The following is a 17,480-nucleotide window of genomic DNA, read 5'->3' on the forward strand; positions in this document are numbered from 1 at the left end:
TTCCTAGAGGCCACCCACAATCCCTTGCTGCATGGCCCGCATAGACTGTACACAGCTTAGCTGTTTGCTTTCTTCCAGGGCAGCTAGATCCTGTCTCTCTGACACTTCACCTTCTTTTAGAGGTTCACCTGATTGGGCCAGGCCCACCCAAGATACTTTTCCTTTTGATTAACTCAAAGTCAACTGATCAGTAACCTGATCCTGGAAGGAGTATCCCATCATATTCACAGGGCCTGCCTGCACTCAGGGGGAGGAGATTATAAAGGGCCCACACAGAAGGGCTCAAGAATCTTGGGGACCATTTTAGAAACCTGCATTCTGCAGTGCCCTACCTGTGTCAGTGCTTGTCCGCCTTACTGTGTTTGCTGCCTTGGCCTGCTGTGTCAAGCAGCCCCAGTCTCCAAAATGTGCCTCCATTAATATGCCTTTAGAAAGAGAACAATATTTTATAAGAGGAACTAATCACTAATGGTAGGTAGTGTTTCAGACAATGTAACGAGCACTTGCTTTCATATTGTCGGTACTTAGCAGAGTGTCTGGCACTTAGGAGTCCTCAGTTTCTGTTTCTCAAGCAACGAATGCATGGATGATTAAATGAGAAATATTTTGGGCATCCTCATCAGATTACATCCCATAAAAATAAATGCCTACCCCTCCATGTGCAAGGCTGAGTCCTCCTTTTAGTTTATAGCACTATTTCCGCCCCCCCCCCCAACCCCGGTTTAAAAGTAACGCCTGCTTATTATAAAAACACTTGGAAATGTGTCTTCTTTCTATGGTTTTATTTTTTATATTTAACTTCTTAATCCATCTGGAACTAATTTCCCAATATTATGTATAAAATAGTCTACCCCCTACCCATTTAATCTGTGATGCATATATACACACACACACACACACACACACACACACACACACACACACACAAGTTCTTATGTATAATAAGGTCTATTTCTGAGCTAGCTGTTCTGTTTCATTGATCTGCTCACCCACTTTGTGTGCCAGTATCACCGAGTTACTTACTGGAATTTTATAATATGTTTTAGGATCTGGTAGGGCAGATGTTGCCTCGCTATTTGTCCTTCAGCCCCCCTGTCCACCAGTTCATTAAGTACGGGTCTATCTTGCTGCCCACTCTAGCGCCTTAGAGAGCAAAGCATTCTTTGGAAAAGTCTGGACATAGAACCAGATCTAGGTTCATATTCTACCTTTGCATCTTCCTAGGCCAGCACCTCTGAGTCTCAGGGAAATGTAAACTTGCAATAATAATGCTTATGGTAGAAACTTTCTGTGAGAATTAACTGGGGAAACTTCTAAGAATTACCCAGTGCGTAGTAGATGGTCAATACCTACTAACCAGAGTAGAGGAGTGACTCTGAAGGTCCATGCACCCATGCTTCTGTCCCTTTATCCTTACCAGCAGGCACTGCAACACTTTTGAAAGCATCTTGTACAAATGCTGAGGCTCAGATCTGTCAGACTCAGGCCAGCTTTTAGGCTGGGGGTAACCAGGATTAAGAATTGGCCCCAGCCTCTGGGCAGCCTCTTCAGGGTTTGCACTGGTCCAAGGGAAGTTTGTTGAACTGGAGCCATTCCTGAGTGACCCGGGGTCCTGGGGAATGGGAGTGAGTCAAATGCTGAAGCCCACTTTACCTGGCCTTATAGAAGTCTGGAAGTGCCAGTGAATTGACACCCCTTGCTTCATCACAGGAAGCTCATCTCTGGACTTTGGCAGCCAGAGAAAGGCCTCAAACCCACAAAATTACACGTGTTGGGGATTGGAAGTCATTCTAGCACAGACCGAGGTGGTACTGGTGAGGGGAGATGGGTGAGACCCTGACAGCATGTGCTAGACATTGAAGATTGAAGAAATGAATTCGATTGCAAGAACCCCCGCAGTACTGAGTCAGCCAGGAGTCTTGAAGGCCAAAGTCTTACTCCCTTCCTGGCACTTTCCCTCCAACTCAGAGAGGGCAGGGCAAGAATGCACTCATTCATTTCTTCAAGAAGCATCTCTGAAGGCCTACTGTGTGCTCTCAGGAACTAGGGTAGGGGGGATACACAGCCCTGCCCTCAGACAGCTTCCATACTACGCAGTGAGGAGAAAGAGCACAACGGCCATCCTTGTGTTCACGGATCTGTTCTCTGATGGTGGTGATTTCCCACTGTAACTCTATCCCTGCATGGCCTTTTGTAAAGGAGCAGATCGATGTTCAAAGCAGGAAGTCCAAAGCTTGACTATTATCTAGTCAAGCCTCTTTCTTTTCTCTTCTATTTTTAAAAGAAATATAGTATAATCCTACATTTGTTTTCTTTTAAATTGAAGTATAGTTGATTTACAATGTTGTGTTACTTTCAGGTGTACAGCACTGTGATTCAGTTATTTATATATTAAGGTATTTTTATTTATAAAGTGTATATATATATATACTTTTTCAGATCCTTTTCCCTTATAGGTTATTACAAAATATTGAGTACAGTTCCCTGTGCTATACAGTAGGTCCTTGTTGATTATCTGTTTTACATAGAGTAGTGTGTATATGTTAATCCCAAACTCCTAATTTATACCTCCCCTACTCCCTTTTCACAACCATAAGTTTGTTGTCTATGTCTGCAGGTCTATTTCTGTTTTGTAAATAAATTCATTTGTATTTGTTTTTTTTAGCTTCCACATATAAGCAATATCATATCATATTTGTCTTTCTCTGGCTTACTTCACTTTGTATGATAATCTCTAGGTCCATCCATGTTGCTGCTAATGGCATTATTTCATTCTTTTTTATGGCTGAGTAATATTCCAGTGTGTTTGTGTGTGTGTGTGTGTGTGTGTGTGTGTGTGTGTGTGTGTATCACATCTTCCTTATCCATTCATCTGTCAATGGTTACTTAGGTTGCTTCCATGTCTTGGCAATTGTAAATAGTGCTGCTGTGAACATTGGGATGCATGTATCTTTTCAAATTATGGTTGTCTCTGGATATATGCCCAGGAATGGGATTGCTGGATCATATGGTAGCTCTATTTTTAGTAGTATTAGGAACCTCCATACTGTTCTCCATAGTAAGCATCTTTATTTTCCATAAGGGATAACTAAACTCAGAGAAGGGAAGTAATTTGCCCAAGTTCACCCAGCTTCATAACAGTGATGGGACTTCACTATTCTGCCCACAATTCACCATCAGAAAAAGGGGGCTGCTCTTTGCTTTACATCAAGCCTCTAGAGGCTGCACACAATCTATGAGGCTGTTATTGAAACATAGTGAACATTTTTGAGAGAGGAAGACAAGCGGATGGTGTTGAGTCTACACAGGAAACAAGGAAGCAACACAGTATAAAGGTTAGAGTTGGCCCCCCTGCGGTCAAAATTCTGGTTTCTTCACTTGAAATCTGCGTGAAATTAAGCAACTGTCCTCCTATCTCTAAACCTCATCTTCTCGTCGGCAAAATGACAGTGGTGTTTCCTGTAAGAATGTTTTAAGAATTAAATGAAATATACATCAACACGTAGCTCAATGCCTAGAAGGAAGATGTGTTACTAAGATAAAGGATTTCTAGAATGGGCCCTGCCCAGGGAGATTCGATGCTCACAGGCGCATAAGGTCAGACCAGGGTGTGCAACTGACATCCCCGTGTTGTACTTTTCCAGTTCCAGGAGCCCTGGTGGAGCGGCACAGAGCGGGAGAGTGTGGCGAGAGAATGAAGACACCAACCGCCTGGGAGAAGCATGAGGTGGCAGTGCGGCGCTCGGTTTAGAGGGCTTCGGCCGGAGGCGGCGGCCCCATGGGCAGCTCTGCTGGCACTGGCGCTCCCCGGTTGGGTGCTGGCTGTCTCGGCCACGGCGGCCGCTTTGGTACCCGAGCATCATGCCTCCGCGGCCGGCCAGCCGCCCCTGGACTGGCTGCTCACAGATCGGGGCCCGTTCCACCGCGCGCAGGAGTACACCGACTTCGTGGAGCGCTACCGCCAGGGTTTTACCACCAGATACAGGATCTACAGGTGAGTGGGGCGTCCCACTGAAGCCAGCCTGGGTCTGTGCAGGGCGCCAACCGCCAAGCCAGCTGGCAGGCCGCAGACTGCACTAGGAGAGAGCCGGAGAAGCAGCAGGCAGGGAGAATAAGCTTGCCGTGTTGGTTTTTAAAAAAAGAGAGAAGAAAACACATACAAGCTGGAAAACCTGCTGATGCCTCCTGGGGAACTTAGCAAAAGGGTTTCTATTTATAGGTTGTGCTGCTTATAAATTGAGGACAAATCAGGCGGCATGGATTCAGCATGCGACCTGAGCTGCTGCAGGAGGTCAGAGTCGAATGCTGGGGCCGGGTTTTAAATAGTGGGTGAGATACTTTTATGAGTTGTAATTACCTCGATATGCAGATGAAGGAAGGGCAGCTCCAGTTCCTGCCTTAGAGGTGGGGGGAGCTCCGCAGGGGCAGGGATGGGCCTGCCCTCAGCCTTGTCAAACACCACAGCCTCAGTTGGCCTTGTGCAAGGAAATGGGCTGCATCGTCCCTGCCCCTCGGCCTGTCCTCAGGAACATCAGAGCTGAATGTCAAACATGTGACCTGTCTGACCCATCTGACAAGGGATGAACCAGGTGCAAATTCCTGGCTGCTGGACCAGCACTTCAAAAGCACGAGGCTCCTCAAAATCCTCACCTCAGGTGACCCAGAGACCCTCAGGGCTCCCTTGAGTGCATCCCTGAATTCAACTTTCTCCTTCCTCCCTCTGCTCAGTCTCTGCCTTAGTGTCACCCCCTTTTCCTCCTCACCTTGACCATAGTCTTCAGACAAACCTGGGAACTTGGCTAGAAGTTTTTTCTTTTATTAAAGATATTTATTTTCCGATTACAGATTCATTTCTAATGAAAGAGAGAGAGAGAGGGAAAATATGAAAAAGCACAAAGAGAAACAGAGCCAGAAAATCACCTATTCTTTTGCCAGCTAGAGGTTGCTATTGGTAACCTTGGGCATGTGCATTCCTAGTCATATGAACATACTAAAGGTTTTGGCCCTCTTGCTGGATCTAGCACTTTACATGCCTTAGGTACATGAACTCATTTAATCCTTCTAATAGCCCTCTTTTGGAAGAACAATTATTCTCCCCTTTTTACAGATGAAGAAATTGAGGTCCAGAGAAGTTAAGGAACTTGGCGAGGGACACACAGCTAGTAAATGGTGAAGCTAGGATTAGCTCCCAAGTAGCAGTCAGACTCCAAAGTCTGGGTTCTTAAATTATATTTAAAGAAACTATATTTTTCTGTTTCTAAGAGGCTTTTTTCCCCTTTACTTCTGCAACACCATGCAGTCTGTTTAGGTTAGTACAGAGTCTCAGAAATAAGGTTTTAAGGTATTGAGCATTGGGAGAGTCCCAAATGGTAAGTGGAGCCATTTACAGGGGGCATTTTCCTGGTACACGATTCCCACATGCAGATGCAGACAAAGGGAAAGATGAGGTATTTGAGGGGCTGGTGCTTCATGGGTGCAGAGGTCCGTAGAAACAAAAGCCATTTCTCCTCCAATCTGGTATTAGAAGGGATTGCAGTTCATACTCCCTGGTTCAGCGGCTCTGGTCCTTGCCATCCTCCAAAGACTGTAGTGGAAATTCACACAGGGCCACTGAGGCAGAGAGCGGCCAGCCCGGGCTGGGAGTGGCTGAGCTGACACCTGCTCCAGTAAAAGAGGTTAACTTGACTCTCAGTAAATATATAAGAAATTAGACCTGTGTCCCCCACGAAATTTTCTATAAGGTAAATTCAGGACGATGCTTCTCTTTATCAAAGAATTTCTTTTTCCATCCCTCCAAAAAAAAAAAAAAGAAAAAAAGGGAAAAGAGAAAATCCACCCTAGAATGTGTTTAAGCAGCGAATCCCTCCAATTCAGGAAAACAAGATTTAATTCACCTCAGGCTTCTCCGTTTATCCCAAATCTTTCAAAAGCACTGTTAGCACAAAAAATTTTTTTTAAAGTATGTTGGAACTGAAATGTCAGGCTGGGAATCCTAATACCACCATTCACTTCAAAGGGCTATAGGAACTAGAAGGAGTAAAGCACCAGTTTCCTTCACCCCTCCACAGATTTCTCTTGTCATCAGGCCCCAGCGCCAAGGCTGGCGACCACTGAATGCCGGAGCAGCAGCTCAGAGCCGGCCCACGGGGAATGTCTGGAATCACTTCTGCACCATCAACCATTCTGTCAGTCCGCAGTGGTTTTTTGATCATTTAATGTGACAGGCTCTTACACTGTGCCATTGTGTTTCTCTGGGGTCGGTTATTGCACATGAACCTGTACCTGGGGAAACAGTAACCAGTCATTCTGACAGGAATGCAGCGTTGCGATTTGCAACCCCTCGGCGGGGCAAGGGGAGAATGGTCACACACGGCCGCTCCAGGAGCATTCTGGGAGTCCTGCCTTTAGCTATTCAGCAAAATGGTGGATCCATGGGTACTTGTTGTAGGGCTCTATATTATCCCCAAGGGAACTCACTCTTATCCCTCTCCCTTTTGTCTCTAGTGGTAATTCCTTCTAGCAAATTCAAGACCTTGCTTACTGTGACTAGAGCAGGTCACAGAAAACTGGTCTAGTCATCCCGAATGACTAGAAGGGCATTTTTTCCAGAAGGGCAGAGGCAGAAAGAGCTTACAGAGAATATCAGAAATGCTCCGTGGTGAAATTTTAGGTCTCGAACAGGATTAGTCTTTTATTCAATTCTTTAAGAAAGCTTTTGGTACATGGAGATCATATGGTATCCATATGTGCTTTCCATGTAGGAAGGGAGGTGAGCTGTGGTGGGGGAAGAATAAGACTTTCCAATGGGGCTAGAATATTCGGTGCAGAATTACATGAAGCTCTCTTACACAGCGGAAGAGAGACCCTTCCTCTCTTCTAGCTGTGTGTGGACATATTATAGCAATTACGCAGCCAGGTTCTAACATTAAGCTCTGAACCCCACCTATTCTCATTTGGAAATCAGAGTGTGCTCTCTGTTGGAGTAGATGACTGGTTGGTCTAGAATAGCTCTGGCCTCTCTAACCATGGGTCCCCAGAGATTGTTGCTCTCTCCATAAGTTTGTATTCTCGTAGGCATAGATGCTTCAGAGTGAAGGTTCTGGAGCCAGATGACCTGGACTCTAATCCTGGGGCCGCAGCTTACTAGCTGTATAATGTTGGGTTAATTATTAAATTTCTTTGTTCCCCAATTTCCTTATTTGTAAAATTAGGACAATAATAGTGCCCACCTAATGGATTGATGTGAAAATTGAATGAGTTAATTGATGTAAAACACTTAGAACGGTGCTTAATAAATATTACCTATTATTAGAGTATCCTCAACAAATATTAACCAATGCAAAAATTATAATGAGATGAGAGCCATGGGTACTATCTTCATGATAACATCTGCTAATGGCTTAGCATTTGACAACTTATATTAGAAGGAAAAAAAATTGTTCTCTTGCTTTCTTTTTTAAAGCATATTAACCTTAATTCCTCAATCTCTGTCTCTGCTGGGAGAGGAACTCAACTGGAGAATGAATGCATGTTTTCTGGGGCACACTCTTACTGGTCTTATGGACTGCCAGAAAGGGCTGGATCATTTCCAGCATGTTTTAGAGTCACCACAGGGAATGATCTTTCTGCTATAAAGTCAGGGGTTGCCAACTGAGCAGACCTTCCTTAAGATGTCCTACAGAAGCTGGGCACTGGTCACTGCCAGCTCCCTGGTCCCAGGGGTAACTTGAACAATCTCAGGATGGCACCATTACGAGAAGAGAGACAATATACATTCTTGTTAAAACTTCCTAAATAACAGGATGGCCTTGGCCATCTCACCCAACTTTTGGCAAGCTTTTAAATTCCATTAGCCGACCTCTCAGCATATTCTCAAGCCCTATCAGACCAAGATCTGAGCAATCAGTCCACTTTTCAGACACTGTCTCTTAATAGGCTAGTGGTAAGAGCTGGAAGAGCAGAGATCCTGTCTCAGATTCCATTTGTGACCCCCAACTGCCTGCCTTTGCTCCACTCTATAGCCCCCAGTACAATAAACCCTTAAGTGATCAACCTCTCACAGCAGCCCTGTGAGGCAGATGGGGGTTTTTAGGGTTCAAGGCGGTGAGATGGACTTGTTCAAGGTCAGAGAGGTAGCCAGTCACAGCCAGAAATAGCACTCAGAGCTCCTGACTTGAAGTCTCCTGCTCATTACTCAAGACCATGCCACTTCCCTTTGACTGGTAAGTGCATCTTCATCATAACACGCAACCTAATCAGGCACCTAAATTGAGCTGATGCAAATGTAAATATGGTTTCTCAAAACACTCTAGCAGTAATGTTCCATTCTCTCTTTGCTACAAATCAAAGTTATGAGCAGTCTGGTTTTATTTTTTTTTTAAATTTCTTTTTGTATTAAAGCTTTAATAGAGAGATGATCGTGGGATTGGAAAAAATCCAAGCCACTATGATGAAACACTTAAAACTCGGAAAGAATAAATTAAAATTAAGAGATAAACTTAGAGATCATATAGAACAATGAGTATAATATGGTGGTTGGGAGAAAAGCAAGGCCAGGTATAATTCCAAATTATTGACCTTAGTCACTAATACCTCCATTTCTATTATCTGCCTCTCTTTTAGAAAAGAAGGGTCTAGGGATATGTTAGAAGTCTTTTAGGAGGAAAAAAAAACAAACCAAAAAATAAGTAGATATCTTCATATTATATATGATCATATTCTGATCATGATTTTCTGATCATATTCTGGGCAAAGTTTGCAAATTTTGAGAACCAAAGTAGAACATAGCTTAAAACCAAGAGATTGGAGTGGTACCCAAAGGTAGGCAATGTTGAAGCAGGAATGTGTTTTAGCAGGTGCATCTGGAAACATACAATAGGGCAGGCTGGGGTAGAATCAGATGACGTGCCGAATGAGGGCCGTTAAGGCAAAAGAACCTTTCTACAGGCACCAGAGCAATTATCCTAAGAAAAGATAATATGTTTATAATTCAACAGGATGAAAAATAAGGTTTGGCAATAGCTTACATGTGAAAGAAGTGAGAAATGGGCAAAACCGAATAATTTATCCATACTGCTCCAAGTGTGGTCTGTGGACCAGCAGCGTTGGCATTACCTGAGAGCTTGTAAAAAATGACAGAACCTCAAGTCTCACCCTGACCTACAAAATCAGAATCTGCATTTTAACAGGAGCCCCACATGAACAGTATGACATTAAAGCTTGATTATACTAAGTGCTTGGGAGGTGGAAGGAGAACAGGAATAACCAGGGTGGAGAAGGACAGAAGGCTTAATGGTAAGGCAGCATCCCCCGTGATGCACTTGAGGTCGTGAGAATATTTACAGGAGATGTTACAAATGAAATAGAACAGTAATCATGGGAGGTTAAATTTAGGAATTATTAGTGCCAAGGCACATGAACTCATAAGATCCAGCAGCTGGGAGAAAAGTTTAAAAGCAGAAAAGGCTGGAGGGCCTAAAACCAGACTATGGGTGCCTCCTGGGAGATGGAGAGGTGAGAAAGCAGAGAGCAGCTGTGCAAGCAATCACAGAAGGAACTCCAGAGCTGATTTATCATCTGGACCACGTCTCAGGGACTGACAAATACTGATTTGAATAAACAGTGAACCCTGGGAGAGGCACCGTCTCCAATTAAGAGATCACAATCCACTTAAATAAACGGCAACCAAAGGCAACCTCAGTCTGCCTGGGTAAATCCCAGTGATTTCCTAGGTGTTCCTTACAGCTACGGAGGTACAGAAAGTTTGTGTTATTACACAGCTGCAGGGCACCATAAGGGAAGCCGTGGTTCTCAGGTGGATGGGACAGGCGGGGGAGAAGGTGAGCTCTGCCGGAGAAACGACCATCACCCGAGCAAACTGGGTGATCTCTGCCCTTCTCACTGGGTTTATATTTTGACAAGGGAGTTTGTTGGACTAGAAGACGAGAAAGGAACAGTACACAAACTAGAGCAAAACAAATCAGAGCGAAATCAGAGGCAATGTGGAGCAATGAGCCTGTAGTCTGGTCACAGGTACTATTTCTCAGTCCACAGAGATAAGGAGGTGGCAGAGGGACAGAACGAAACGTCTAGAGTTTGCTTTCCTCAAGAGTTCAATGCTGGCTAAATGTATAGCCGAATAGCTGACATAAACTATCTAATCTAGGCTGTAGACCCAGCAGAAGGCCTTTACTCAAGGAATTTTATTCCAGAAGTGTCTGGATGATGAGCCCCAAAAGGGTGTCTGGGCCCTTGAATTGGGCCTTGCAGATCCTCATCCTCGTGCAGCATCCTGTCTGCATCTTAACGTGGAAACATCCGCACCAGTGCAGCCGACCTATGTGAATGAGGACGTGTGCTGCTCACTTCGAGGAAGGAGAAAGAGCACATAAACATGCAATGACAATTCAAGAGCGTAGGAAGAGCAATACTCATTCAATCCGTTGTATTGAAGGCCGACTCTGTGCTCATGCTTCTGCAAGATTCTGCTAATAAACCATGAATGGGGAGGACACAGTTCTTGATCTGGTGGAACTCACAGACAAGTATATTTGGAGAAAGTGCTAGGTCGCTCTGCACAGAGAGGTCAAGGAAGGCCAGAATAAAAGGGGATGCGTCAGCCAGACTCTGATGGCTGAGTGGGAGATCTCCAAGTGGAGAGCTTGGGGAACGGTGCTGTGGACACAGAAGCAGTATAACCAAAGTTGTGGGAGTGCCAGGTGTGCTTTAGAAACTGAGCAGCCAGTCCCACGCATCCAGTGTAAATGCCAAGAAGCATGTGAATGTCCCTCCTCCACCTGCTCTGCCCCACTGTGTTGTTTCTGCCGTATCTTGTCACTCCAAAATGCCAAAAGGGTCTCCTAGACACTGATTTCTTCCAAGGTGCAATTTTTAAAGCCTCTCACCTGGAGGGCATGTCATTTTCCTGTACTGGCAGTGAGTAAAATGAAATGAGAGTAATTGCATATCTGGAGAAGGTAGGACCAAAGGCAATTCCTTGCATTTCTACCTTGGAAAAATGGAGTGTGAATATGCACCTGGTGAGAAAATGGTAAGCAGTGCTTTGAGGGTCTTATAAAGCCACTAGTTCAACTGAAAATCCAGCATCACTTAGGCTTAAAAAATTGAATTTAGAGTAAACTTCCCACACCATGTGTTTGCTTTCTTGGTCCTCTCGCAAGTATTCATGGAGCATCTACTTTGTGCAAAGCATTATTCTGGGCACTGTTGAAGGCTACAAAAGATAGAGAAAACAGGGTTCTACTGATTTCCAGGAGTTCAGCCGTCCAGTTTGAGTGACAGCACACATAAACGGAAAAAACACATTGGAATGTAGCATCTCAGGCTCTGGGAGAAGATATTTAGCACATTCTCAGTGATTGATGGATAGATTTGGTCCATGGATGCCATATCAGAATGAATTCTCAGGATGTCAGTCCCACGTTCCCCCAGGACAAAATGACTCTCGCCCCAAATTTTCCTGTGTGTTCTAGGACTATTTCCAGGTCATCCACCTGGCTTGAAATAGGATTGCAAAGATGGTCTGTGAAGAGAAAATGTAAAAATAAAAACATGCAAGAAAAGCAGGGAAAATCCAGGAAGGCCAAGGGGAGAAAGCTAGTTCAGTTTTGTTTTCAGATGAGATTTAGTAGAGAGATCTTGAGTCAGTCAGGCAGAGAAAAAGAGGATTAATATTTGCTTTGAGAAATAATTAATTTTATTCATGAATGAAATGCTACTTAGAGACATGTATATGTAGAAAGGAGTGAGGTAAGCTTCATCTAGAAACCGTCACGACACAGATGCAGGCAGAAAGGGACACTGGCTAGCCGCGTGGTCTTTTCATTTTTTTTCTCCTCAAGAGAACAGCTTCTTCTGGGTCAGGGATTCTCAATTTTTTTCTCTATTCAGCTTCTGCCACATTTATCCCACCTCAGGGCTTTCCACATCTCCCACAAGGAAAGTATTTCAGTCCACATTGCTTAGAACAGTGAGTGGCATGTGGTGGGACATTTATTCAGTCAGCGTATGTTTATTATCTCTGTGTGCTGGCCACTCCCCAAGTGCTGGGGACACAGCTGTGAATGAGACATGGCCCAGGCCTCAGGGAGCTCTGCCCTCAAGGAAGACAGACCCCCGGGAGCAAGCGGTTGGAAGTGGGCTGAGGTCTGTGCAGCAGACCAAAGCGCTCTGTGTGAGTTTGGTTCCCATGCCAATCATCCGTCTTCTCCTCCAGGATTAGAAACAGGTGAATGTGCTCGCAGAGCTGCTCAAAGCAAGTGGAACAGATTTATGACCATAGAGCTGGGCTGGAGATGAAAATTTGGACCTGAGTCTGAGACAAAGATTTCTATCCCCACAATCTATCCCTGACTCAAATTAAAGACAACTGGAGCCTTCTTGTCTTTCGGACTGATTTGCCCAATCCTATATGAAGCCACTGAAAAAGGCATCACTGGATACTGTGGATGGGCTGGGCAGGTGGCCTCAAATGGAGCTCCATGAACTGAACAGGAGGAAACCTTCAGAGGGCCTGTTGACTGGAGGGCGTGGATGTCCAAGAGACAAAAGCTTTTTGTGAGCAGGGATCTCAAGGCATTGACTGCACAGTATTGAAGTGTGGACCACAGGGCAGCAGGCTCTCACCAATTTCCCCAGTTTCTTTATGGGATGAAAGGAGTAAGGGGGCAAAGAAAACAGACTGTTTTGGGAGGGCAAATGCATAACTTAGAAGAAAGCAAAGCATTCCTCTATGTTGTGACATATTAATAACAATAATAAATAATAGTGACTATACATATGGAGTATTCACAATATACCCAACATCTTACTAAGTGCATAATAATATTATACATATATGTTAAAATTATTGTTATGAGAAATGTACAAGGGAGATGCTCTTTGTATACATGTTGTACAGATGAAGACACTGAGTTTTAGAGGGTGTCGCACAACTGGTAAGAGGAAGAGCCAGCACTCAACCCATACAATAGCGGATCTGACCATTAAATGATTATTATTGAATCAAATACATAATCTGAGCCTGGGATTCTTAATGCTCCAAGAGAAATGGTGCCTCCACTTGTAAACACCTGTGCTCTCTGCCCCTCCTACTCTTCCTTCTGACGTTCTAGCAGACCTTTGGGATGGAGAAGATGGGTCTCGGGGCTAGAAGGTGTCTCATCCCACTCAAAGACCCTGTAGTTCTCTGTTTCCACCAGAGTTCTCCATCTGCACTTGGGCTCTGGGGAACCCTTTGTGGGAAGAAGCTACAGATGAACCTTCCTGAAGCAGGTCACCCGCAGAGAATTTTGTATGTGTTGGCTTTGCACTGCCAGTGTATTTCTATAAGGGTGCAGTGTAAATCGAATTTCTGTAAATCAAATCCTCTGCTGGAGGGACACTTAATGCTATTTCCAAAATGCAGTATCTTATTTTTTGCCTGGCAATGGATTATAAAATTCAGTGCAAAGTCAATCTCTAGCCCCTGACTTGAGGATCAGGTAGTACTGATTTATAAAACACAGACATCCACTTGGAAATATCTTATATTTCAAGAAATATTTTAATACAACAAGAAGAAACCTTTGGTGATGCAAATAACCTCTGCTTATTGGGCTACTTTGCAAATTTGGAGTTTCATATAATGACAAGATTGGTACGTGCTCTGGGTCACTCCTACTTACCCTTTGTATCCACAGCACATCATGGTATCAGATGAAGCAGTGAAAGAGACCTAGAGGCTGGGACTCCCAAGTCAGCTTTAGGATTTGTAGGTATAGGGTGGGCAGATTAGGGCTGCTGTACTCGGGCCATGGCTTAGAGAGGATGCCAGAATCTGGCACAGCTCCCTCTGCCTGCTGTGTTTTCCCCTCTGCACCTGTTTAATGCTCCCTGGTTCTGCCACCACACCAGGCTCTCCCCTGAGCCCAGAAATGTGCCTCTTTCTCCCTCTCCCTGCAAAGAACAAGCAAGCTCTGGACGTCAGAATGAGTCAGAATGAACAAGAAGTCTCACTGGCCAGGCAGGAGGCCCTGGTGGGAGAAAAATGAGGTAGCCAGACCGAGCGCTGCCCCAAGCCCTTCATTACTAGCCTTGGTGCCTGGGAGAATTCTCGTTTTCCTTGTGTGCTGGGAGAGTCTGTGCCTCACCTGGGGACACGCTAGTGATGAAGGAGGAAGAGGAAGGAAGACTCTTTGGGGAGCGAGTTCTCCTGGATCCACAGAGGCAGGTAAACACCTAATGATGCCTCGACAGTGGTCACATAGTTGGTTTACTAGTAACAGAGGTAAACTTCAGCGCAGTGAGCCAGGCTTTGCTTAGCTGCGTTCTGTTTATGTTCTAAAGTGTGAGTCTGATAAAGACCACGTGGAGAGGAAGGGAGGCTCTGCAAGTCCTTGAATGCCAGCCTTGGCCATCTGGAAATTCATGCTCAAGTGGGACTTGATAGAAGAAATGTGGCTCTAGAGGCTGATAATACATTCTTTTACCTTCTGTTACCACTAAGTAGGGCAATGTCCGTTCTGGTGCCTGTAGGCCAGGAGACTAAATCAGAGAACACCAGATTTAGTGGTTAGCCTGGAATAAGAGGCCAGAGCTGCAAAAACAGTGTCTCAGGATGCAGGGAAGCCTGGGGACATGGGATGGCAGAACAGAACCAAGGTGCTCGGATCTGTGAATTAGAAGGAAACTTTATTTTTTTATAAATTTATTTTATTTATTTATTTTTGGCTGCGTTGGGTCTTTGTTGCTACATGCGGGCTTTTCTCTAGTTTCAGCGAGCGGGGGCTACTCTTCGTTGTGGAGCGCCGGCTTCTCATTGTGGTGGCTTCTCTTGTTGTGGAGCATGGATTGTAGGTACATGGGCTTCAGTAGTTGTGGCTCACGGGCTCTAGAGCGCAGGCTCAGTAGTTGTGGCGCACGGGCTTAGTTGTTCTGCAGCATGTGGGATCTTCCCGGACCAGGGCTCGAACCCGTGTCCCCTGCATTGGCAGGCGGACTCCCAACCACTGCGCCACCAGGGAAACCCCTGTTTTTATTTTTTATTGAAGTATAGTTCATTATATTATAGTTCAATATATATATATATATTCTTTTTCAGATTCTTTTCTGTATGGCTTATTACAAGATATTTAATATTGTTCCCTGTGTTATATAGTAGCTCCTTGTTGTTTATGTATTTTATATATAGTAGTGTGTATATGTTAATCCCAAACTCCTAATTTATACCTCCTGCCCACCTTTCCCCTTTGGTAAACATATGTTTTCTATTTCTGCGAGTCTGTTTCTGTTTTGTATATAAGTTCATCTGTATCATTTTTTAGATTCTACATAGAAGTGATATCATATGATATTTGTCTTTCTTTGACTTACTTCACTTAGTATGATAATCTCTAGGTTCATCCATGTTGCTGCAAATGGCATTATTTCATTCTTCTTTATGGCTGAGTAATATTCCATTGTATATATATATATATATTATATATATATATATTATATATATATATATATATATATATAATATATAATATATATATACCACATCTTTTTTATCCATTCATCAGTTGATGGACACATAGGTTGCTTCCATGTCTTGGCTATTGTAAATAGTGCTGCTATGAACATTGGGGTGCATGTATCTTTTTGAGTTAGAGTTTTCTCTGGATATATGCCCAGGAGTGGGATTGGTGTATCATATGGCAGTTCTGTTTTTAGTTTTTTAAGGAACCTCCATACTGTTTTCCATAGTGGCTGCACCAATTTACATTCCCACCAACAGCATAGAAGGGTTCCAGAAGGAAACTTTAAAATCAGTTATTTCCTACCCATGGCAGACAACCACTCTACAAATCCCCAAGAAGGTGCCTTGGCTTGGGCAGGTCCAGTTCTGCGTGTTCTCTGAAGCCAACTTCCATTCAGCAGCCCAAAACACTCTACAGATCTTTATGAAATTGAATCTCAGTATTTCCTTCCATAATTCCACTTATTGGTCCTGACTCTGCTTTCTCCTATTTCTCTAGAATAAGTGTAAATTGCTCTTCTTTGCAAAAAGGTCTCCAGATATTTGAGTAGCACACTGTGACCTCCCTCCAGATGTTCTTTTCTCTCTCTTTCCCCTCTCACAGTCTCTCTCTCAAACTGTCCTTGTTTCTTTTTTCCCAACTCTCTCTTTTCCATCTTTGATCTTCATGAAATCATTCAGAACCAAGACTCCTATCCAGTCACTCTGTCATCACCCAGAGCCTCAGAGTTCTCCTGGGTCCTGGTAAACAAAGAAAGGGATAATAAATAAGAAATTGATGTTGACATAAGGTTTTCTTCCTGAACCAATTCTGGCTCCTGGAGAGCTTGCTTGCTTGCTTGCTTGCTTGCTCACCTTTCAAAATCCTCAAGAATTTTGTCACAGATCAGTATCAGTTCACCATCCTGGAGTTTCTCAGACCAGGCATTTTCCTCTCCACAGATTTCTTTAACTTCTTGCATTCTGTGCAGTTCTTGAAAATTAGTGATGGTAGTTTCAAGGTCATGGGCTCACCTCAGAATATGTGGTGACTCTGCTTGGGACCTGAAGCATCAATTTTACAAGAAAAGTGGGAAATATGTTCTGGGTTTATCGTGAGAGCATATAGGTTTTTCATTCAAGTGAAATGTAGACAAAAAATCCTAAATTTTTTCTCAGCTTCTCGAAGAATTGCACCTCCCACTTGATTTGGTTTTGTTCACCTAGACTTAGTTTGTGGTAAAATCACAGCCAGAACTGCACTCATCCTGTTTTCTACTACACTTATTATGTCTCCTATATTCTTTCCTGTGCTTCCTACCATGACTGGCCACCACTGTAACTCGTGCTTTTTCCCCATCTTCCATTTGACTTATGTGGCTTCCATCTCAGAACTGCCTTTCAAAGCCAGCCTCTTCTCTCTTGTCTTGGCTTCATCGTTTACCACTTGGCCTTTTCTCTCTTCTCCAATTCAACCTGCCTAAAATCCTCTGTTGGTCCCTCTGTGCCCAAAGGATAAAATCCAAATGTGTTTTCTTAGCATGAGAGTCTCTTCTAAATCCATCCATTTACTATTTCAACAAATATTCCATGAATACTGACCTTGTGCCACTGATTATGCCCCATCATTTCTTCCTGCTTATGTTCCAGTCTCAGTGAACATTTCCAGATTTTCCTAGACACAGAGCCTTCCTTAGATCCCACGTGTCTTTCCATGTCCCATTCCATTTTCCTGCAAAGCTCTTTCCATTTTCTCTACCATCTGAGCTCCGACTCACCTTTCATACCCGTTTAAATATCACCTCTCTATAGCTTCTTCTTTGGCTCCCGCAAGCAAGTTAGTTATTCCTACTTCTGCTTCCCCATCAGTCTGTTCATATTTCTGCTTTAGAACTTATTTTGTGCATTTAATTATTTATTTATTTGCCTATCTCTATTTGCTCTTCACTTGGCTCTGAGCTCTTCCAGGCAAAAATGTCTG

At 43.9% G+C, this 17,480-nt stretch overlaps 1 protein-coding gene across 1 annotated transcript in view; it reads left to right on the top strand.

Moving 5' to 3' along the window:
* BRINP2 (BMP/retinoic acid inducible neural specific 2) overlaps nucleotides 1-17,480 on the top strand; it is a 116,648-nt gene that overhangs the window by 61,246 nt on the left and 37,922 nt on the right. The window contains exon 2 of the mRNA XM_059903685.1: nucleotides 3,645-3,994. Coding sequence (XP_059759668.1) covers nucleotides 3,723-3,994 — 272 coding nt within the window. The 5' untranslated portion in view covers nucleotides 3,645-3,722. The remainder of the gene's footprint in view (nucleotides 1-3,644; nucleotides 3,995-17,480) is intronic.

The sequence above is a fragment of the Balaenoptera ricei genome, chromosome 1 (assembly GCF_028023285.1).
Source record: "Balaenoptera ricei isolate mBalRic1 chromosome 1, mBalRic1.hap2, whole genome shotgun sequence".
Classification (NCBI taxonomy): domain Eukaryota; kingdom Metazoa; phylum Chordata; class Mammalia; order Artiodactyla; family Balaenopteridae; genus Balaenoptera; species Balaenoptera ricei.